The 24,920-nt window shown below is 52.9% G+C and overlaps 1 protein-coding gene across 4 annotated transcripts in view; it reads right to left on the bottom strand.

Moving 5' to 3' along the window:
* Positions 1 to 5,525: 5,525 nt before the first annotated feature.
* The window catches only part of KLHDC8B (kelch domain containing 8B), a 244,898-nt gene continuing 225,503 nt past the window's right edge, over positions 5,526 to 24,920 (bottom strand). For all 4 annotated transcript variants that reach the window (XM_083155548.1, XM_083155547.1, XM_083155546.1 and 1 more), the window contains one exon: positions 5,526 to 6,432. In XM_083155548.1, coding sequence (XP_083011674.1) covers positions 6,236 to 6,432 — 197 coding nt within the window. In that variant the 3' untranslated portion in view covers positions 5,526 to 6,235. The remainder of the gene's footprint in view (positions 6,433 to 24,920) is intronic.

Genomic DNA, 24,920 nt, shown 5'->3' on the forward strand with positions numbered 1-24,920 from the left:
ATAATTTTAACATTGTTCCCTGTGGGAAAATCGCATTGATCGCGTCGGTCGCATCGCCGCGATGGACGCGATCAACGTGATTTTCACTTTTACCGGCAATTGAGCTTGTTAAAGTAAGAAAATCGGGTCCATCGTGTCCATCGCATGCTTTAAGTACCTTAACTTAAGGCATGCGATGTACCCCGATGTGCACCGTGCTAGGAAACAAGTACCCTTAATATTGTGCCTGCTAACCCCCCCCCCCCCCTCCCCATTCACACACAAGTACATGACAATAAGCTCCTAACAACAATGTTACAGGTTATGTCTAAATAAATACAGAAGCTGGTTGGTTGGTTTTATGGGGCCGTGTAAAGAGATACAGTACCAACCAATTAGCTCCTGTCATTTTTTCAAACACAGCCTGTAATGTGACAGTTAGGAGCTCATTGGCTACTACTAAATATACTAATGCTGGGTACACACCAGGACAACTAGGGCCCGATCCCCACAATCTAGATCCAATTCCGATCAATTGGATGTAGATTGTGTGCTGATTGGGCCCTTTTCTGTCCTGGTGTGGACCGATACCGATCCGATGCGCGGTCCCGCGGGTCGGTCGGTCGTTATTGAGATCCTACCTGCTGCAGGTAGGATCTCAATGACGACCATACAGCCGGGTGCGGGTCGCCATTGGATCGGACCCGCTCACGGTGCACATCGTGAGCGGGTCGTGCCCCCCCGCGTCACCGTGAGCGGGTCGGACGAGACACTGACGACCCGCTCACGATGTGCATCGTCCTGGTGTGTACCCTACATTAGATGGGAATAAGACTTCACTATGGACAACCAATCAGAATTTACTTCTTATTTATTTAGCACCCTCTCGAAGATAGTAGACAGGATCTAATTGGTTGCCCATAGCAACATCACATGTGAAGTCTTATTCCCATTTTAGTAAATTTCCCCTTATGTCTCTCCACTTTATCATTCTCAAAAGGTGAATCTGCCCCTCTGCCTGTTATGATCAATGTAACATAAAAATCAATAAACGGGTAAAAGAATGTAACCATAAAAGTGTATCAATGTCCAGGTTGAAAGAAGCAGCGATACTAGCATACAATGCAGTGTATAACGTCCATCTATAATTAGTGTGATGAGGAAACCTCAGTATATGACTGATTGCAGGGCCGGTGCAAGGCACCGGAGCGCCCCAGGCGAGTCGGGGTGGGGGTGCCCCGGTGCCGGGGGAGGGGGGTACCTGTCCTGCGGCGCTGTGTATAACGTCCATCTGTAATTAGTGTGGAAACCTCAGTATATGACTGATTGCAGGGCCGGTGCAAGGCACCGGAGCGCCCCAGGCGAGTCGGTGCCGGGGGAGGGGGGTACCTGTCCTGCGGCGCTGTGTATAACGTCCATCTGTAATTAGTGTGATGTGGAAACCTCAGTATATGACTGATTGCAGGGCCGGTGCAAGGCACCGGAGCGCCCCAGGCGAGTCGGGGTGGGGGTGCCCCGGTGCCGGGGGAGGGGGGTACCTGTCCTGCGGCGCTGTGTATAACGTCCATCTTTAATTAGTGTGATGAGGAAACCTCAGTATATGACTGATTGCAGGGCTGGTGCAAGGCACCGGAGCGCCCCAGGCGAGTCGGGGTGGGGGTGCCCCGGTGCCGGGGGGTACATGTCCTGCGGCGCTGTGTATAACGTCCATCTGTAATTAGTGTGGGATTTCTGTAATGAGGAAACCTCAGTATATGACTGATTGCAGGGCCGGTGCAAGGCACCGGAGCGCCCCAGGCGAGTCGGGGTGGGGGTGCCCCGGTGCCGGGGGAGGGGGGTACCTGTCCTGCGGCGCTGTGTATAACGTCCATCTGTAATTAGTGTGGAAACCTCAGTATATGACTGATTGCAGGCCTGGTGCAAGGCACCGGAGCGCCCCAGGCGAGTCAGGGTGGGGGCGCCCGGTGCCGGGGGAGGGGGGTACCTGTCCTGCGGCGCTGTGTATAACGTCCATCTGTAATTAGTGTGATGAGGAAACCTCAGTATATGACTGATTGCAGGGCTGGTGCAAGGCACCGGAGCGCCCCAGGCGAGTCGGGGTGGGGGTGCCCCGGTGCCGGGGGAGGGGGGTACATGTCCTGCGGCGCTGTGTATAACGTCCATCTGTAATTAGTGTGGAAATCTCAGTATATGACTGATTGCAGGGCTGGTGCAAGGCACCGGAGCGCCTCAGGCGAGTCGGTGCCGGGGGAGGGGGGTACCTGTCCTGCGGCGCTGTGTATAACGTCCATCTGTAATTAGTGTGGGATTTCTGTAATGAGGAAACCTCAGTATATGACTGATTGCAGGGCCGGTGCAAGGCACCGGAGCGCCCCAGGCGAGTCGGGGTGGGGGCGCCCGGTGCCGGGGGAGGGGGGTACCTGTCCTGCGGTGCTGTGTATAACGTCCATCTGTAATTAGTGTGGAAACCTCAGTATATGACTGATTGTATTATAACATGTTCTGAGATGTAAGGTGCAGTATGTGTATATTGGAGATGGTGAAGATTACTTAGATAACTATTCTGTTATATATTTATTTTGTATATTGTTTATCTACTTAGTGGTTCCACTTATTAACTTATGACTTATTCATTAGCGCACGTTTCCTCTCATACAGCCAGAACGGTGATATTTTCCATCGGCGCACCTTCTGCCCTCATCCTTCCTCATTCCCTAATCTACAAACTGTACAAATATCGTTCTTGTAGAGAGAGCGTGACAATCAGGAAATCTGTCATTTGCGTAAACAGCGTCTTATGTATAGTATGATGTAACAACCAGCATCTAATCAGGTGCAATGTATAAAGAACTGCTGTCAGTTGCACTAAAAATACCCAGCGCCTGCTCACCCATCCTCCTCCTCCTCAGCTCCGGTAAGGTGCCCACATGCAGTTGTCTGTTCTTTCTATTCTATAACTATAGCAAGGTGTTTTCATGTGGATAGCCTTGTGATACCTCTTTTACACCGGGCCTCTGACCCAGAATAATGCTGGGACAACCTGGGTACTGGCTTGCTGTGCATTGCAGATCCACTAACTGGCTCATGATCGGGGTCAAACGTAGTTTGTAGTGTGAAAGGGTCACACTAAAAGTAGCGGAGGGCTGGATAATTTGCCGGTAGAGGGACAACCAGACAACCCATGTCCAGCCTTCAAAGTAAACACAATGCAAGCAGCTGGTACACTGGTACAGCTGGTACACTGGTACACTGGTACAGCTGGTACACTGGTACAGCTGGTACACTGGTACACTGGTACAGCTGGTACACTGGTACACTGGTACACTGGTGCAGCTGGTACACTGGTACAGCTGGTACACTGGTACAGCTGGTACACTGGTACACTGGTACAGCTGGTACACTGGTACACTGGTACAGCTGGTACACTGGTACACTGGTGCAGCTGGTACACTGCTTGAAACCATGTTCAATAAGGTTGGACCTTGGTCTTTTAGTCTGAAATAGGGATAGCTGATAGTTGGACAAAGACCTGGTGATTGATACCACAATAAAGTCCTTTCACATCAGGACGGTCTCACATAAAGGGGAAGATTTAGTAAAAGTTCTATTGCATCCTTGAAAAGTGATGGACAGAATCTGATTGGTTGCTATGGACAACATCACCTCTATTTTTAGAAGCGTTAGTAAATTTACCGCTCAATGCTTCCTTCCTCTCCCCATCCTCTGGTTTGCTACTGCCAAATATTAAACAACCACTGGAAAGCGATTTTCATCCGTTTCCGAAGTATCAGGCCAGGGAATTGGGTGAAAAGTGGCAAATCGCATGTGTTTTAGATCCAGACCGATCCGATGCATGGCCCTGTGCGCATCAGAGTCCCTATATAGTAGATCAATTAGATCCGGCAGTACTTGCTGGGATCTCATGTGATCATGTCGCCCCGGTAGGTCCCCGGCGGTTCACGGGAGCTTGCTGCGACTTAGGCGAAGGATAAGGCAGCTAAGGACATTCTTCTTGTACAGGTAATTGTGGGGCCTGGGAATGACAAAATAGGCAGGGCCCTCCTTCCCCTTGTCGAACCCCTGGCGTGTCTTGTGAGACCTCCTGTGACCGCACTACTCAACCCCCACAGGTATGGTATATTGTGTCAAGTGAAATTGTGACAAATTCTACTTGATAGACCCTTTTCTGCCGGAGCCCAGGACTGGAGTCCCCGCCGCAGTCCCCCTCAGAGGGCTGCCATGGGTATAAGGGCAGTCTCAGTCCTCCTTTGGCTGTAGCCATGCATACTCCCTACAGTTATACTGTGTGTGTAGAACGGGGATGGATGGTTTTATGGAGCAGCTCATAACATGACAGATCTTCTCTACCTTTCATCTCCCATCACATCTTCATCATAAACATTAGTGACATTTCAAACACTTTTCCTGGCTTTGAGATTCCGCGGAGATTGCAGACAAACAGAGACGTTCTCCCAGAGGGCTGCTTAAAGGTCCTGTCCTTAACCGCTATGTCGTGTCACATTTAGCAGCTACACAGCGCCTTGTTCTGCCGCACCTCCAATAACGATTTCATTACATTAATTAGGGTCCTATCTGTTACCAATTGCTGCAGTGCCGCCATTATCATCAAATCATGGTGTCAATGTCCACACCTGGGCATGTGGACCCCTAATTAGTGTATTGCATACCATTACCCTCGCATAGCAGGTGCCCAATCGGATTCCATGTAGATGTTAAAAAGGTCCAAGAATTATTATTTTTTTAAATCATGAAAATCTCATGTTGACCCTTGCATGTCAACCTTTTGTCAGTGTCAACCTAGTGTACATGTTGACTGTTTGTCAATGTTGACCTTGTGCTTGACGACTCATTGCATACTTTCCTTCCCTCCCAGAATGGCCGAATCAGCCCCGCACCCCCAACTTCTGCCAGTCAAATACTGGCATTTACAATGCTCTTTGGGGAGGGGACGGGACTAAATTATGCAAATCTCATTATTTAGCACCACCCCCTCTCCGAAAAGCGCCGGTTCATGGCATTAACAGGAAAGGGGCGGGGCTTTAAGATGGCAAGCCCCGCACTCCGGAAAGAGTCTCCTCTCTGGGCTTCTCCTGGAGAGGAGACACTTAAAGTAGTCATTACTCATTGAGTGTTGACCTATCATCCGGATCCCATTTTAATTCACTGTAATGTATATAATAATATACAATAATAATTATAATATAGATGTGATTTATTAGGTTTGGTTCGGGACCCTTGCAGTTCTTCGTCCAGACTGCTATCCTTACCAAATATCTGAGAGCCCTGCAATGTGGCTGCCAGCAAGAACTTGGGCAGGAGACGCACAAATCCCTGATTGGCAGCGACAGAACGTAAGCGAATGGCTAGAGTCAGGACAAGGATGTCACTTTGCACTTCATCCGCTCCCAACACTTCAGGTCACATCCAGCCTGTGACAACAGAGCTGCTTTAGAACCTCCACCCCCACTGGGATACTCAGAAATAACCTGTGTGACCAATAACACTGTCAGCCTCAATCTCCGAAGTCTGTGGAACCGCTTTCATTTATTATTTAAAACCTGGAATTTTTGGCATTGTGACAGTTACGGTTACAAACAGCAGCCGCCTTCCTGCCCAATATCACCACCTGCCAACCCACAGAGTAGATAATGAGGACTTTGCTTGGTGCAATCCGCAGCTGTATTTTATGTACACACTCATGTTTTTAAGACAGTCGTGATAGCGAAGTATCTAAATAGTTAACAAAAAGCTTTAGAAGTTTTCACATGTTGCCTGGACCATTACCCTGCTCAGAATGAACCACATCTAACCCTGAGCACAACATGGACAGGGAACCTTAGATAATAGTAGTATCAGATTGTCAAACATACTAGTAAATAGGACTCATTTTTGGTAATAACTATTGTATCTTTTGTGTATCATCATTCATTCATATATATATATATATAGGTCTGTTTGAATATATCTCTCTATTTTAAACCTAATGTAATCCTCAGATTCTATAGAAACTATTGTTGTCCTTCAGTCAGTGGACCAGAAGTTGGCTAAGTCCCACATGAGACCATCTTCACTCGTGGACTTCCGCCTGATGGCATCTGAACTATGTCCTCTCTCCACTTGCTTTTGCGCGCCGAGGAGCCTAGTGATCATCCACAGCCGCTATCTACTACACAAGAGGCATTGAGGCACTTTGTTACCACCAACGCTGTTGGTTTCAGTTCATGAAAAGTAATTTTCAGACGTCTTCCAAGATGCACAGAGCCTCCACCGCACTGCTGGGTCCCTGGGCCACGCCGCCAATCACAAACAGCATGTTGTTGGATTGGATGCTAGAGCATGAACATCGACCCGTTGGCATGGACGGCAAGATTTCCCATCGCTTCTTCACCATGTTGAAGCCTTCGACTGAGTTCAAGGGAGAAGGCTGGTTCCCTGCAGGACAAACAGAAGGTAACGTTAGGACAATCAGGGCTTGTTCGCATTGTAAATCGTCTTTTCAGTCACTAACTCCTGATGATATACAGTCAACATGTCAACACTCACTTAAGATTAGCAACAAAATGTCGACTGTTTTGTCAACATGTTGACACAGTGAAAATGCAAAAACAAGTTAGGGTTAGCGTTAGTTTTCAATTATTTGTCGAAACTGTCACCGTTTAGTGAAGTCGTTATTGTCTTGGCAAAAACATGTTGACATTATGTTGTTCCCGCACAATTTCACTTTGCCAATGATTCCTCTGTGTTATTGCTTTGTGGGTGTTGCCAGCATCATGTGGTATAAACCCCTCCACTATCAAATGTAAAAATCATGAATTTTCAGAGAAAACTAGAAAAACTATTCTAATTCTTTTGACCTACAGATGTCCTAATTTGAGCTGCCCCTGGTGATTCTATTTTGCTGCCCTTTGCCAGCCGCCGTGCTCTGACAGAAAGGGGCGTGCTCACATGAGACACTCGCACGCCCTGTTCTTTTGGAACCCTCCAGTTCATATTGTGCCACATTACAGTGGCCTCCAGTTCATATTGTGCCACATTACAGTGGCCTCCAGTTCATATTGTGCCACATTACAGTGGCCTCCAGTTCATATTGTGCCACATTACATTGGCCTCCAGTTCATATTGTGCCACATTACAGTGGTCTCCTGCCATTATGACAACCTTTGAACCAGGGCTGGCCAAATCGGTCCTCGAGATCTACCAATTGTCCACGTTTTGCAGACCACCTATCTGGTGCACAGCTGTAGTCATTACTAAATGTCACATTTCCCAGATCAACTAGCTGGCATAGGTGCCGATTTATGTTTTTGCTGGTGGGTGCTCAAGCCAAAAATATAGAGGAGTGGCTTCATGGGGAAGGGGTGTGGCCACAAAATAATATCACTTTATATTACGGAGCACAGGTGTCTCCAATAATCAAATTACGACAACATAAATGCCCCCACAGTGCAGGTACATAAATGCCCCCACAGTGCAGGTACATAAATGCCCTCACAGTGCAGGTACATACATGCCCCCACAGTGCAGGTACATACATGCCCCCACAGTGCAGGTACATACATGCCCCCACAGTGCAGGTACATACATGCCCCCACAGTGCAGGTACATAAATGCCCCCACAGTGCAGGTACATAAATGCCCCCACAGTGCAGGTACATAAATGCCCCCACAGTGCAGGTACATGAATGCCCCACAGTGCAGGTACATAAATGCCCCCACAGTGCAGGTACATGAATGCCCCACAGTGCAGGTACATAAATGCCCCCACAGTGCAGGTACATAAATGCCCCCACAGTGCAGGTACATAAATGCCCTCACAGTGCAGGTACATACATGCCCCCACAGTGCAGGTACATACATGCCCCCACAGTGCAGGTACATAAATGCCCCCACAGTGCAGGTACATAAATACCCCCACAGTGCAGGTACATGAATGCCCCACAGTGCAGGTACATAAATGCCCCCACAGTGCAGGTACATGAATGCCCCACAGTGCAGGTACATAAATGCCCCCACAGTGCAGGTACATAAATGCCCCCACAGTGCAGGTACATAAATGACCCCACAGTGCAGGTACATAAATGCCCCCACAGTGCAGGTAGTCTGCGGACAGAATACACTCTTCCCGGCATACTGTTTCCCAGGTGGCGGGTCTGGGGATGTGGGTGCTGCAGCTGCAAATTAGCAAGTTAATAGGGTGGCCCAGCAGCAGGACTCGGGCCCGTGGGTGCTCATCAATTTCCATGGGTGCTCGGGCCCTTGAGCACCCACAGAATCGGCACCTATGCTAGCTGGTGCACAGCTGTAGTCATTACTAACTGTCACATTTCCGAGATCACCTAGCTGGTGCACAGCGGTACTCATTACTAACTGTCACATTCCCCAGACCACCTAGCTGGTGCACAGCTGTAGTCATTACTAACTGTCACATTTCCCAGATCACCTAGCTGGTGCATAGGTGCAGTCATCACTAACTGTCACATTTCCCAGATCACCTCGCTGGTGCACAGGTGCAGTCATTACTAACTGTCACATTCCCCAAGTTACCTAGCTGCTGCACAGCTGTAGTCATTACTAAATGTCACATTCCCCAGATCACCTAGCTGCTGCACAGGTGTAGTCATTACTAACTGTCACATTTCCCAGATCACCTCGCTGGTGCACAGGTGTAGTCATTACTAACTGTCACATTCCCCAAGTTACCTAGCTGCTGCACAGCTGTAGTCATTACTAACTGTCACATTCCCCAGATCACCTAGCTGGTGCTCAGGTGCAGTCATTACTATCTGTCACATTTTTCAGGTCACCTAGCTGGTGCTCAGGTGCAGTCATTACTATCTGTCACATTTCCCAGATAACCTAGCTGGTGCTCAGGTGCAGTCATTACTAACTGTCACATTTTCCAGGTCACCTAGCTGGTGCTCAGGTGCAGTCATTACTATCTGTCACATTTCCCAGATCACCTAGCTGGTGCACAGGTGTAGTCATTACTAACTGTCACATTCCCAAGATCACCTAGCTGGTGCACAGGTGCAGTCATTACTAACTGTCACATTTTCAAACCTACTGCAGTCATTCCTACTATAGATCCACAGGTGGCCTAAAAAACATAACTGTTGGTAGATCTTGAGGACAAGTTTGGCCACTCCTGCTTTAAACACTCCTCTTGCTTTAAACATGGGGGTACATTTACTAAAACTTCTAAAATTTAAAAAGAGAGGATGTTGCCCATAGCAACCAATCAGATTCTGTCCATCATTTTCTAGGATGCAATTTTCACCTCTTTTCATTTTTAGAACCTTTAGTAAATTTGCCCTATAACGCCAAAAAGTTCATGCGCCCCAATGGATCACACCCAAATGCCTAGCAGGCGAATCTGGGAAATTTGTATCCTGGGTCCAGGCCCCCCTAAGCCTGTGGGCCCCATAGCAATGGCACCCCTTGCGCCCACTATAGCTATGCCCATGCACTAACTGATACGTACATTTGAAAAATAATAAATAACTGTTACGGAATCAGTTTTTTCTTCCAGTCTGCATCCGGTAGCCACGCCCAGATATCGGTCACCTATGCGATGCGGTAGGTAGACATTCATTGGGTCGACCATAGGAAGATTGACAATCAAAAGGTTGACAAGTTTTTCACATTTTTTGTGCCGACAGGCGGTATTTCACACTCGGGTGTGGAGGGAGAATAGAACAGTGTGCGGCACATAGCGAGGCACCGTGCCCGCAGCATGGGGAGGGGATGCGGTACACTGTGACAATGTCGACATTCGGGACAAAAACATGAAAACCTTTTGACAGTCGACCTTCCCATTCTCATGCCAATGCTTGTGTCGACAACCCTGCCGACCTTAGCCATGTTGACCTATTTCATGTGTGGAACTAAGCCACGTCGACCTTCAGTGGTTGACACAATGCATGTCGACCTCATATGTTCCGGCTAATGACCCCTACCCTCACCTACAATATCTGACCGTGCAGTAGCCAGAATCTGATTGGCTGCTATGGGCAACAAACCTTCTTCATTTCTAGATGTAAAGTGACCTCTGCGGGTCCCAGAAAGATGGTAACATCCCATTAGCATATGTCACATCACTGTGTGGTTTGTGGCTCAGCTCTGATTTTTGCTATTTTTTAGGGACGTGCGTTCATTTATTATTTTGTATTAATATCTTCTCTCCTGGGGCCTATTAGCCTCAGCCCAGAGAAGAGGAGGATTGTGCCAATGTACAGCCACCAGCCCAGTCCCCTAATTGTCAGGCGTGATACACCGCTGCTTCTCCTGCTTCTAGCAGCCACCTGTACAGCCACCAGCCGAGTCCCCTAATTGTCAGGCGTGATACACCGCTGCTTCTCCTGCTTCTAGCAGCCACCTGTACAGCCACCAGCCGAGTCCCCTAATTGTCAGGCGTGATACACCGCTGCTTCTCCCGCTTCTAGCAGCCACCTGTACAGCCACCAGCCGAGTCCCCTAATTGTCAGGCGTGATACACCGCTGCTTCTCCTGCTTCCAGCAGCCACCTGTACAGCCACCAGCCGAGTCCCCTAATTGTCAGGCGTGATACACCGCTGCTTCTCCTGCTTCTAGCAGCCACCTGTACAGCCACCAGCCGAGTCCCCTAATTGTCAGGCGTGATACACCGCTGCTTCTCCCGCTTCTAGCAGCCACCTGTACAGCCACCAGCCGAGTCCCCTAATTGTCAGGCGTGATACATCGCTGCTTCTCCCGCTTCTAGCAGCCACCTGTACAGCCACCCGCCGAGTCCCCTAACTGTCAGGCGTGATACACCGCTGCTTCTCCCGCTTCTAGCAGCCACCGGTACAGCCACCAGCCGAGTCCCCTAATTGTCAGGCATGATACACCGCTGCTTCTCCTGCTTCTAGCATCCACCTGTACAGCCACCAGCCGAGTCCCCTAATTGTCAGGGGTGATACACCGCTGCTTCTCCTGCTTCTAGCAGCCACCTGTACAGCCTCCAGCCGAGTCCCCTAATTGTCAGGCGTGATACATTGCTGCTTCTCCTGCTTCTAGCAGCCACCTGTACAGCCACCAGCCGAGTCGCCTAATTGTCAGGCTGATACACCGCTGCTTCTCCCGCTTCTAGCAGCCACCTGTACAGCCACCAGCCGAGTCCCCTAATTGTCAGGCGTGATACACCGCAGCTTCTCCTGCTTCTAGCAGCCACCTGTACAGCCACCAGCCCAGTCCCCTAATTGTCAGGCGTGATACATTGCTGCTTCTCCTGCTTCTAGCAGCCACCTGTACAGCCACCAGCCGAGTCGCCTAATTGTCAGGCTGATACACCGCTGCTTCTCCCGCTTCTAGCAGCCACCTGTACAGCCACCAGCCGAGTCCCCTAATTGTCAGGCGTGATACACCGCTGCTTCTCTCGCTTCTAGCAGCCACCTGTACAGCCACCAGCCGAGTCCCCTAATTGTCAGGCGTGATACACCGCTGCTTCTCCTGCTTCTAGCAGCCACCTGTACAGCCACCAGCCGAGTCGCCTAATTGTCAGGCTGATACACCGCTGCTTCTCCTGCTTCTAGCAGCCACCTGTACAGCCACCAGCCGAGTCCCCTAATTGTCAGGCTGATACACCGCTGCTTCTCCTGCTTCTCCTGCTTCTAGCAGCCACCTGTACAGCCACCAGCCGAGTCCCCTAATTGTCAGGCGTGATACATTGCTGCTTCTCCTGCTTCTAGCAGCCACCTGTACAGCCTCCAGCCGAGTCCCCTAACTGTCAGGCGTGATACATCGCTGCTTCTCCTGCTTCTAGCAGCCACCTGTACAGCCACCAGCCGAGTCCCCTAATTGTCAGGCGTGATACACTGCTGCTTCTCCTGCTTCTAGCAGCCACCTGTACAGCCACCAGCCGAGTCCCCTAATTGTCAGGCGTGATACATCGCTGCTTCTTCCGCTTCTAGCAGCCACCTGTACAGCCACCAGCCGAGTCCCCTAATTGTCAGGCGTGATACATCGCTGCTTCTCCTGCTTCTAGCAGCCACCTGTACAGCCACCAGCCGAGTCCCCTAATTGTCAGGCGTGATACACTGCTGCTTCTCCTGCTTCTAGCAGCCACCTGTACAGCCACCAGCCGAGTCCCCTAATTGTCAGGCGTGATACATCGCTGCTTCTCCTGCTTCTAGCAGCCACCTGTACAGCCACCAGCCGAGTCCCCTAACTGTCAGGCGTGATACATTGCTGCTTCTCCTGCTTCTAGCAGCCACCTGTACAGCCACCAGCCGAGTCCCCTAACTGTCAGGCGTGATACATTGCTGCTTCTCCTGCTTCTAGCAGCCACCTGTACAGCCACCAGCCGAGTCCCCTAACTGTCAGGCGTGATACATCGCTGCTTCTCCTGCTTCTAGCAGCCACCTGTACAGCCACCAGCCGAGTCCCCTAATTGTCAGGCGTGATACACTGCTGCTTCTCCTGCTTCTAGCAGCCACCTGTACAGCCACCAGCCGAGTCCCCTAATTGTCAGGCGTGATACATCGCTGCTTCTTCCGCTTCTAGCAGCCACCTGTACAGCCACCAGCCGAGTCCCCTAATTGTCAGGCGTCAGTGGCGGAACTCCCGGAGGCAATGAAGTCATCTGCCGCCGGGCGCCAGCCTTAAAGGGGGCACTGGCTCCATTGCCCCCGGTACCCCGCTCATTTGATGTACTGCCCGGCAGTACCCTTAATGCATGCAGCGCTCCCTGTCACTTGGTTGGCTGCTGTTGTACTCACTGAGTGACAGCGGTCTGAGCAGCCAGCCAACACAGTGACGAGGAGCCGGTGTCAGCAGCCAATGTGGCGGGTGCCACTCAGGGACGGATACAGAGGAAATATAGATCCGTCCCTGAGTTCCTGATGTGATGTCCTGCAGCTCGTCACAGAGGCCGGGTGTCAGTCCAGACTCCCACCCCTAGAGAAGCATCCCCACCGCGCCTTCCCGACAGGCGTCCAAGCTGCGCGATCTTCCCAGCCGCCGGCCCCCTCCGCTCTCTCCCCTGCTGCTCGTCTGCGGCAGCCCGCAAGAAAGGACCAGGCTGTAGCCTCTGAGCAGGCCCTGCAGTGGAGTGGAGGGTGAACCCAGAAACAAGAACCCCCATCAGGAGACGCTCCAGCAGCAGCTCAGCCAGCCCAAGGAAATGTAGCTGGAAGGTACCTCTCACCACCCTCATCCCCTCTCTCTCTCTGCCTTACCTTCCCTCTTACCCCCTCTCTCTTTGTACAGTACATTACCCCTCTCACTCTCTCTATGGGGGGGGGGCACCAACTTGTATCTTGCCTCCGGGCGCCATAAACGAACTTACGCCACTGTCAGGCGTGATACACTGCTGCTTCTCCTGCTTCTAGCAGCCACCTGTACAGCAACCAGCCGAGTCCCCTAATTGTCAGGCGTGATACACCGCTGCTTCTCCTGCTTCTAGCAGCCACCTGTACAGCCACCAGCCGAGTCCCCTAATTGTCAGGCGTGATACATCGCTGCTTCTCCTGCTTCTAGCAGCCACCTGTACAGCCACCAGCGGGGGTCCCCTAATTGTCAGGCGTGATACACCGCTGCTTCTCCCGCTTCTAGCAGCCTCCTGTACAGCCACCAGCCGAGTCCCCTAATTGTCAGGCGTGATACACCGCTGCTTCTCCCGCTGCTAGCAGCCACCTGTACAGCCACCAGCCGAGTCCCCTAATTGTCAGGCATGATACACCGCTGCTTCTCCTGCTTCTAGCAGCCACCTGTACAGCCACCAGCCGAGTCCCCTAATTGTCAGGCGTGATACATTGCTGCTTCTCCTGCTTCTAGCATCCACCTGTACAGCCACCATCCCAGTCCTCTAATTGTCAGGTGTGACACACCGCTGCTTCTCACGCTTCTAGCAGCCACCTGTACAGCCACCAGCCGAGTCCCCTAATTGTCAGGTGTGATACACCGCTGCTTCTCCCACTTCTAGCAGCCACCTGTACAGCCACCAGCCGAGTCCCCTAATTGTCAGGCGTGATACACCGCTGCTTCTCCCGCTTCTAGCAGCCACCAGCCGAGTCCCCTAATTGTCAGGCTGATACACCGCTGCTTCTCCTGCTTCTAGCAGCCACCTGTACAGCCACCAGCCGAGTCCCCTAATTGTCAGGCGTGATACACCGCTGCTTCTCCTGCTTCTAGCAGCCACCTGTACAGCCACCAGCCCAGTCCCCTAATTGTCAGGCGTGATACACCGCTGCTTCTCCTGCTTCTAGCAGCCACCTGTACAGCCACCAGCCCAGTCCCCTAATTGTCAGGCGTGATACACCGCTGCTTCTCCTGCTTCTAGCATCCACCTGTACAGCCACCATCCCAGTCCCCTAATTGTCAGGTGTGACACACCGCTGCTTCTCCTGCTTCTAGCAGCCACCTGTACAGCCACCAGCCCAGTCCCCTAATTGTCAGGCGTGATACACCGCTGCTTTTCCTGCTTCTAGCAGCCACCTGTACAGTCACCAGCCCAGTCCCCTAATTGTCAGGCGTGATACACCGCTGCTTCTCCTGCTTCTAGCAGCCACCTGTACAGCCACCAGCCCAGTCCCCTAATTGTCAGGCATGATACACCGCTGCTTCTCCTGCTTCTAGCAGCCACCTGTACAGCCACCTGTACAGCCACCAGCCGAGTGCCCTAATTGTCAGGCGTTATACACCGCTGCTTCTCCTGCTTCTAGCAGCCACCTGTACAGCCACCAGCCGAGTCCCCTAATTGTCAGGCGTGATACATCGCTGCTTCTCCCGCTTCTAGCAGCCACCTGTACAGCCACCAGCCGAGTCCCCTAATTGTCAGGCTGATACACCGCTGCTTCTCCTGCTTCTAGCAGCCACCTGTACAGCCACCAGCCGAGTCCCCTAACTGTCAGGCGTGATACACCACTGCTTCTCCCGATTCTAGCAGCCACCTGTACAGCCACCAGCCGAGTCCCCTAATTGTCAGGCGTGATACACCGCTGCTTCTCCTGCTTCTAGCAGCCACCTGTACAGTCACCAGCCCAGTCCCCTAATTGTCAGGCGTGATACACCGCTGCTTCTCCTGCTTCTAGCAGCCACCTGTACAGCCACCAGCCCAGTCCCCTAATTGTCAGGCGTGATACACCGCTGCTTCTCCTGCTTCTAGCAGCCACCTGTACAGCCACCTGTACAGCCACCAGCCGAGTGCCCTAATTGTCAGGCGTTATACACCGCTGCTTCTCCTGCTTCTAGCAGCCACCTGTACAGCCACCAGCCGAGTCCCCTAATTGTCAGGCGTGATACATCGCTGCTTCTCCCGCTTCTAGCAGCCACCTGTACAGCCACCAGCCGAGTCCCCTAATTGTCAGGCTGATACACCGCTGCTTCTCCTGCTTCTAGCAGCCACCTGTACAGCCACCAGCCGAGTCCTCTAATTGTCAGGTGTGACACACCACTGCTTCTCCCGATTCTAGCAGCCACCTGTACAGCCACCAGCCGAGTCCCCTAATTGTCAGGCGTGATACACCGCTGCTTCTCCTGCTTCTAGCAGCCACCTGTACAGCCACCAGCCGAGTCCCCTAATTGTCAGGCGTGATACATCGCTGCTTCTCCCACTTCTAGCAGCCACCTGTACAGCCACCAGCCGAGTCCCCTAATTGTCAGGCGTGATACACCGCTGCTTCTCCCGCTTCTAGCAGCCACCTGTACAGCCACCAGCCGAGTCCCCTAATTGTCAGGCGTGATACATCGCTGCTTCTCCCACTTCTAGCAGCCACCTGTACAGCCACCAGCCGAGTCCCCTAATTGTCAGGCGTGATACACCGCTGCTTCTCCCGCTTCTAGCAGCCACCTGTACAGCCACCAGCCGAGTCCCCTAATTGTCAGGCGTGATACACCGCTGCTTCTCCCGCTTCTAGCAGCCACCTGTACAGCCACCAGCCGAGTCCCCTAACTGTCAGGCGTGATACACCGCTGCTTCTCCTGCTTCTAGCATCCACCTGTACAGCCACCAGCCGAGTCCCCTAATTGTCAGGGGTGATACACCGCTGCTTCTACTGCTTCTAGCAGCCACCTGTACAGCCACCAGCCGAGTCCCCTAACTGTCAGGCGTGATACATCGCTGCTTCTCCTGCTTCTAGCAGCCACCTGTACATCTACCAGCCGAGTCCCCTAATTGTCAGGCGTGATACACCGCTGCTTCTACTGCTTCTAGCAGCCACCTGTACAGCCACCAGCCGAGTCCCCTAATTGTCAGGCTGATACACCGCTGCTTCTCCTGCTTCTAGCAGCCACCTGTACAGCCACCAGCCGAGTCCCCTAATTGTCAGGTGTGACACACCGCTGCTTCTCCTGCTTCTAGCAGCCACCTGTACAGCCACCAGCCCAGTCCCCTAATTGTCAGGCGTGATACATCGCTGCTTCTTCCGCTTCTAGCAGCCACCTGTACAGCCACCAGCCGAGTCCCCTAATTGTCAGGCGTGATACACTGCTGCTTCTCCTGCTTCTAGCAGCCACCTGTACAGCCACCAGCCGAGTCCCCTAATTGTCAGGCGTGATACACTGCTGCTTCTCCTGCTTCTAGCAGCCACCTGTACAGCCACCAGCCGAGTCCCCTAATTGTCAGGCGTGATACACCGCTGCTTCTACTGCTTCTAGCAGCCACCTGTACAGCCACCAGCCGAGTCCCCTAACTGTCAGGCAGGATACACCGCTGCTTCTCCCGCTTCTAGCAGCCACCTGTACAGCCACCAGCCGAGTCGCCTAATTGTCAGGCTGATACACCGCTGCTTCTCCTGCTTCTAGCAGCCACCTGTACAGCCACCAGCCGAGTCCCCTAATTGTCAGGCGTGATACACCGCTGCTTCTCCCGCTTCTAGCAGCCACCTGTACAGCCACCAGCCGAGTCGCCTAATTGTCAGGCTGATACACCGCTGCTTCTTCTGCTTCTAGCAGCCACCTGTACAGCCACCAGCCGAGTCCCCTAATTGTCAGGCGTGATACACCGCTGCTTCTCCTGCTTCTAGCATCCACCTGTACAGCCACCAGCCGAGTCCACTAATTGTCAGGCGTGATACACCGCTGCTTCTCCTGCTTCTAGCAGCCACCTGTACAGCCACCAGCCGAGTCCCCTAATTGTCAGGCGTTATACACCGCTGCTTCTCCTGCTTCTAGCAGCCACCCGTACAGCCACCAGCCGAGTCCCCTAATTGTCAGGCAGGATACAACGCTGCTTCTCCTGCTTCTAGCAGCCACCTGTACAGCCACCAGCCGAGTCCCCTAATTGTCAGGCGTGATACACCGCTGCTTCTCCTGCTTCTAGCAGCCACCTGTACAGCCACCAGCCGAGTCCCCTAATTGTCAGGCGTGATACACCGCTGCTTCTCCTGCTTCTAGCAGCCACCTGTACAGCCACCAGCCCAGTCCCCTAATTGTCAGGCGTGATACACCGCTGCTTCTCCTGCTTCTAGCAGCCACCTGTACAGCCACCAGCCGAGTCCCCTAATTGTCAGGCGTGATACACCGCTGCTTCTCCTGCTTCTAGCAGCCACCTGTACAGCCACCAGCCGAGTCCCCTAATTGTCAGGCGTGATACACCGCTGCTTCTCCTGCTTCTAGCAGCCACCTGTACAGCCACCAGCCCAGTCCCCTAATTGTCAGGCGTGATACACCGCTGCTTCTCCCGCTTCTAGCAGCCACCTGTACAGCCACCAGCCGAGTCCCCTAATTGTCAGGCGTTATACACCGCTGCTTCTCCTGCTTCTAGCAGCCACCTGTACAGCCACCAGCCCAGTCCCCTAATTGTCAGGCTGATACACCGCTGCTTCTCCTGCTTCTCCTGCTTCTAGCAGCCACCTGTACAGCCACCAGCCGAGTCCCCTAATTGTCAGGCGTGACACACCGCTGCTTCTCCCGCTTCTAGCAGCCACCTGTACAGCCACCAGCCGAGTCCCCTAATTGTCAGGCGTGATACACCGCTGCTTCTCCTGCTTCTAGCAGCCACCGGTACAGCCACCAGCCGAGTCCCCTAATTGTCAGGCGTGACACACCGCTGCTTCTCCTGCTTCTAGCATCCACCTGTACAGCCACCAGCCGAGTCCCCTAATTGTCAGGCGTGATACACCGCTGCTTCTCCTGCTTCTAGCAGCCACCTGTACAGCCACCAGCCCAGTCCCCTAATTGTCAGGCGTGATACACCGCTGCTTCTCCTGCTTCTAGCAGCCACCTGTACAGCCACCAGCCGAGTCCCCTAATTGTCAGGCGTGATACACCGCTGCTTCTACTGCTTCTAGCAGCCACCTGTACAGCCACCAGCCGAGTCCCCTAATTGTCAGGCGTGACACACCGCTGCTTCTCCCGCTTCTAGCAGCCACCTGTACAGCCACCAGCCGAGTCCCCTTATTGTCAGGCTGATACACCGCTGCTTCTCCCGCTTCTAGCAGCCACCGGTACAGCCACCAGCCGAGTCCCCTAATTGTCAGGCGTGATACATCGCTGCTTCTCCTGCTTCTAGCAGCCACCGGTACAGCCACCAGCCGAGTCCCCTAATTGTCAGGCGTGATACATCGCTGCTTCTCCTGCTTCTAGCAGCCACCTGTACAGCCACCAGCCGAGTCCCCTAATTGTCAGGCGTGATACACCGCTGCTTCTCCTGCTTCTAGCAGCCACCTGTACAGCCACCAGCCCAGTCCCCTAATTGTCAGGCGTGATACATCGCTGCTTCTCCTGCTTCTAGCAGCCACCTGTACAGCCACCAGCCCAGTCCCCTAATTGTCAGGCGTGATACACCGCTGCTTCTCCTGCTTCTAGCAGCCACCTGTACAGCCACCAGCCGAGTCCCCTAATTGTCAGGTGTGATACACCGCTGCTTCTCCTGCTTCTAGCAGCCACCTGTACAGCCACCAGCCGAGTCCCCTAACTGTCAGGCGTGATACATCGCTGCTTCTCCTGCTTCTAGCAGCCACCTGTACAGTCACCAGCCCAGTCCCCTAATTGTCAGGCGTGATACATCGCTGCTTCTCCCGCTTCTAGCAGCCACCTGTACAGCCTCCAGCCCAGTCCCCTAATTGTCAGGCGTGATACACCGCTGCTTCTCCTGCTTCTAGCAGCCACCTGTACAGCCACCAGCCGAGTCCCCTAATTGTCAGGCGTGATACATCGCTGCTTCTCCCGCTTCTAGCAGCCACCTGTACAGCCTCCAGCCCAGTCCCCTAATTGTCAGGCGTGATACACCGCTGCTTCTCCTGCTTCTAGCAGCCACCTGTACAGCCACCAGCCGAGTCCCCTAACTGTCAGGCGTGATACACCGCTGCTTCTCCTGCTTCTAGCAGCCACCTGTACAGCCACCAGCCGAGTCCCCTAATTGTCAGGCGTGATACACCGCAGCTTCTCCTGCTTCTAGCAGCCACCTGTACAGCCACCAGCCGAGTCCCCTAATTGTCAGGCGTGATACACCGCTGCTTCTCCTGCTTCTAGCAGCCACCTGTACAGCCACCAGCCGAGTCCCCTAATTGTCAGGTGTGATACACCGCTGCTTCTCCTGCTTCTAGCAGCCACCTGTATAGTCACCAGCCGAGTCCCCTAATTGCCAGGTGTGATACACCGCTGCTTCTCCCGCTTCTAGCAGCCACCTGTACAGCCACCAGCCGAGTCCCCTAATTGTCAGGTGTGATACATCGCTGCTTCTCCCGCTTCTAGCAGCCACCTGTACAGCCTCCAGCCCAGTCCCCTAATTGTCAGGCGTGATACACCGCTGCTTCTCCCGCTTCTAGCAGCCACCTGTACAGCCACCAGCCGAGTCCCCTAACTGTCAGGCGTGATACACCGCTGCTTCTCCTGCTTCTAGCAGCCACCTGTACAGCCACCAGCCGAGTCCCCTAATTGTCAGGCGTGATACACCGCTGCTTCTCCTGCTTCTAGCAGCCACCTGTACAGCCACCAGCCGAGTCCCCTAATTGTCAGGCGTGATACACCGCTGCTTCTCCTGCTTCTAGCAGCCACCTGTACAGCCACCAGCCGAGTCCCCTAATTGTCAGGCGTGATACACCGCTGCTTCTCCTGCTTCTAGCAGCCACCTGTACAGCCACCAGCCGAGTCCCCTAATTGTCAGGCGTGATACACCGCTGCTTCTCCTGCTTCTAGCAGCCACCTGTACAGCCACCAGCCCAGTCCCCTAATTGTCAGGCGTGATACATCGCTGCTTCTCCTGCTTCTAGCAGCCACCTGTACAGCCACCAGCCGAGTCCCCTAATTGTCAGGCGTGATACACCGCTGCTTCTCCTGCTTCTAGCAGCCACCTGTACAGCCACCAGCCCAGTCCCCTAATTGTCAGGCGTGATACATCGCTGCTTCTCCTGCTTCTAGCAGCCACCTGTACAGCCACCAGCCCAGTCCCCTAATTGTCAGGCGTGATACACCGCTGCTTCTCCTGCTTCTAGCAGCCACCTGTACAGCCACCAGCCGAGTCCCCTAATTGTCAGGTGTGATACACCGCTGCTTCTCCTGCTTCTAGCAGCCACCTGTACAGCCACCAGCCGAGTCCCCTAACTGTCAGGCGTGATACATCGCTGCTTCTCCTGCTTCTAGCAGCCACCTGTACAGTCACCAGCCCAGTCCCCTAATTGTCAGGCGTGATACATCGCTGCTTCTCCCGCTTCTAGCAGCCACCTGTACAGCCTCCAGCCCAGTCCCCTAATTGTCAGGCGTGATACACCGCTGCTTCTCCTGCTTCTAGCAGCCACCTGTACAGCCACCAGCCGAGTCCCCTAATTGTCAGGCGTGATACATCGCTGCTTCTCCCGCTTCTAGCAGCCACCTGTACAGCCTCCAGCCCAGTCCCCTAATTGTCAGGCGTGATACACCGCTGCTTCTCCTGCTTCTAGCAGCCACCTGTACAGCCACCAGCCGAGTCCCCTAACTGTCAGGCGTGATACACCGCTGCTTCTCCTGCTTCTAGCAGCCACCTGTACAGCCACCAGCCGAGTCCCCTAATTGTCAGGCGTGATACACCGCAGCTTCTCCTGCTTCTAGCAGCCACCTGTACAGCCACCAGCCGAGTCCCCTAATTGTCAGGCGTGATACACCGCTGCTTCTCCTGCTTCTAGCAGCCACCTGTACAGCCACCAGCCGAGTCCCCTAATTGTCAGGCGTGATACACCGCTGCTTCTCCTGCTTCTAGCAGCCACCTGTATAGTCACCAGCCGAGTCCCCTAATTGCCAGGTGTGATACACCGCTGCTTCTCCCGCTTCTAGCAGCCACCTGTACAGCCACCAGCCGAGTCCCCTAATTGTCAGGTGTGATACATCGCTGCTTCTCCCGCTTCTAGCAGCCACCTGTACAGCCTCCAGCCCAGTCCCCTAATTGTCAGGCGTGATACACCGCTGCTTCTCCTGCTTCTAGCAGCCACCTGTACAGCCACCAGCCGAGTCCCCTAACTGTCAGGCGTGATACACCGCTGCTTCTCCTGCTTCTAGCAGCCACCTGTACAGCCACCAGCCGAGTCCCCTAATTGTCAGGCGTGATACACCGCTGCTTCTCCTGCTTCTAGCAGCCACCTGTACAGCCACCAGCCGAGTCCCCTAATTGTCAGGCGTGATACACCGCTGCTTCTCCTGCTTCTAGCAGCCACCTGTACAGCCACCAGCCGAGTCCCCTAATTGTCAGGCGTGATACACCGCTGCTTCTCCTGCTTCTAGCAGCCACCTGTACAGCCCCCAGCCGAGTCCCCTAATTGTCAGGCGTGATACACCGCTGCTTCTCCTGCTTCTAGCAGCCACCTGTACAGCCACCAGCCGAGTCCCCTAATTGTCAGGTGTGATACACCGCTGCTTCTCCCGCTTCTAGCAGCCACCTGTATAGTCACCAGCCGAGTCCCCTAATTGTCAGGCTGATACACCGCTGCTTCTCCTGCTTCTAGCAGCCACCTGTATAGTCACCAGCCGAGTCCCCTAATTGCCAGGTGTGATACACCGCTGCTTCTCCCGCTTCTAGCAGCCACCTGTACAGCCACCAGCCGAGTCCCCTAACTGTCAGGCGTGATACACCGCTGCTTCTCCTGCTTCTAGCAGCCACCTGTACAGCCACCAGCCGAGTCCCCTAATTGTCAGGCGTGATACACCGCTGCTTCTCCTGCTTCTAGCAGCCACCTGTACAGCCACCAGCCGAGTCCCCTAATTGTCAGGCGTGATACACCGCTGCTTCTCCTGCTTCTAGCAGCCACCTGTACAGCCACCAGCCGAGTCCCCTAATTGTCAGGCGTGATACACCGCTGCTTCTCCTGCTTCTAGCAGCCACCTGTACAGCCACCAGCCGAGTCCCCTAATTGTCAGGTGTGATACACCGCTGCTTCTCCCGCTTCTAGCAGCCACCTGTATAGTCACCAGCCGAGTCCCCTAATTGTCAGGCTGATACACCGCTGCTTCTCCTGCTTCTAGCAGCCACCTGTATAGTCACCAGCCGAGTCCCCTAATTGCCAGGTGTGATACACCGCTGCTTCTCCCGCTTCTAGCAGCCACCTGTATAGTCACCAGCCGAGTCCCCTAATTGCCAGGTGTGATACACCGCTGCTTCTCCCGCTTCTAGCAGCCACCTGTACAGCAGGCAGCAGATGGGGAGTTAGAGCATTACATTAAGGCAGCATCCGATTGCACCACTCTCGCCTTGCACGTTGTGGAGGGGAGACAGTGAGTCGGATTCATGTCTGAAAGTAAAGCAAAATATCAGACAACTGGGCTAAACTCTGCTGCACTGCAGGTGGGGCAGATGTAACAAGTACAGAGTTAAACTGAGTACACAATAGTAGATATATCTGCAGGTCAATTGATTAGCACATATATCTACAGACTGATCGGGCAGCTGTCACAAGAAAAAGGTTGACACGTCAAAATGTCGCCATGAGTTTTTCACATTTTTTGTTGTCAATGTCAACACCTGAGAAGGTGGGAAAGGGCCCAACATGATAAAGCCCCTTCACCCTCCCCCAAATGGAAAAATCATGAAAAACTCTTGAGGAAATTTTCATATATCGAAAATTGCCATGTCGGCTTTTTACTTGTTGACCATTTGTCACTGTTGACCTAGTGCATGTCGACCTTTTGTCAATGGTGACCTAGGGCATGTCGACCTTTTGTCCATGGTGACCTAGTGCATGTCGACCTTTTGTCAATGGTGACCTAGTGCATGTCGACCTTTTTTACTAATGTGACCTAGTGCATGTCGACCTTTTGTTAATGTGACCAAGTGCATGTCGACCTTTTGTCAATGGTGACCTAGTGCATGTCGACCTTTTGTCAATGGTGACCTAGTGCATGTCGACCTTTTGTCAATGGTGACCTAGTGCATGTCGACCTTTTGTTAATGGTGACCTAGTGCATGTCGACCTTTTGTTAATGGTGACCTAGTGCATGTCGACCTTTTGTCAATGGTGACCTAGTGCATGTCGACCTTTTGTTAATGGTGACCTAGTGCATGTCGACCTTTTGTTAATGGTGATCTAGTGCATGTCAGCCTTTTGTTAATGTGACCTAGTGCATGTCGACCTTTTGTTAATGTGACCTAGTGCATGTCGGCCTTTTGTTAATGTGACCTAGTGCATGTCGGCCTTTTGTTAATGTGACCTAGTGCATGTCGACCTTTTGTTAATGTGACCTAGTGCATGTCGGCCTTTTGTTAATGTGACCTAGTGCATGTCAACCTTCTTTGGTGTTGACTGTCTACCTAGACCTTGTCTTTGAGCCATCCAGATCCCCTTCGGCAGTAACTAGCCTACATCCCGCGCACTGCGAGCCGCCACCTATTCTACCCATTAGCTAGAAGCTTGAAAAGTGATAAAATGGAGAGTGATAAACCACCAGCCAATCAGCTCCTGCCTGCCATGTCACAGGCTGTGTTTGAAATATAACAGGAAAGAGCTGATTGGTTGGTGGTTTATCACTCTCCACTTTACCACTTTTCAAGCTTAGTACATCTGGCCCTCGGCGTGAGCAACAAAATGATTCATGCCCTATTTGTAGATGTGATGGGGGCACATTGGCTGTAGCGCAGCACAAGGGAACAATCAGGGAAGTGGCTGCTCCGCTAATGCTGACATTTCCAGCCTCAGTACTTGGCCTCTCTCCGTATGTCCACCCGGCACTGTGTTGTGGCTTTATGGTGACAAAGTGACGCAGCCTCCCTGCCGCTCGCTACACAATCACTGTTGCTATGGAAATCTATAGGGCCAGCTCTCATTATTAATCAGTCCCGTCTTATTCATCTTTTCCACTATGAATGTTCAGTCAACACAGGTTCAATGCATTTTGTCCAGTCCTGGGCTCTGTAATTACATATGACTGGTTCCGGTGCCTTTGTCTGATCATCTCTGTGACAGGGGTGTTTATGAGTTATTAATAAATAATACACCTCCTTCTGTGCCAGGCTACCTGCAACAACATCCCAAACCTCATCTCCTGCAGGCTTGGCTGCCTTCCCCACCAGTGACTGACAGGACTAACCTTTCCACATAATCATTCTGGGGGAGACGGCTGACTCACTGCCTTCCCCACGCCGTGCTGTGTGCAGAACATAATCCCAACAGGTGTACACTTTCTGTATGCCACAGCGGAGAAATAGGCAGGTGAGTGAGACAGAAAGGGAAATCTACTAAGATCGGATGGGTACAAATTAGGGATGAGCAAGTCCGGATCTCTGAGATCTGAACCCACCCGAACCTCATGATCGGAGGCGGGATCCGAGCTGACTCGGGAGTTACTGCCCCAATCCGGAAAAAAATGAGGCAAAACATCATCGTCGCGCTGTCGGATCTCGTGGGATCTGGATTCCATAAAATGCGCACGCAGGCGGCCATCTTCAATCCAGCATAGGAGAGGGAAGAGGGTGGTTGTGCTCTGTGCTGTGCTAATATAATTAGAGATGTGCGGCGGCCACTTTTTTGGGTTTTGGTTTTGGATCTGGATCTCCCTTCGTGTTT

The sequence above is a fragment of the Crinia signifera genome, chromosome 8 (assembly GCF_055691185.1).
Source record: "Crinia signifera chromosome 8, ASM5569118v1, whole genome shotgun sequence".
Taxonomy (NCBI): domain Eukaryota; kingdom Metazoa; phylum Chordata; class Amphibia; order Anura; family Myobatrachidae; genus Crinia; species Crinia signifera.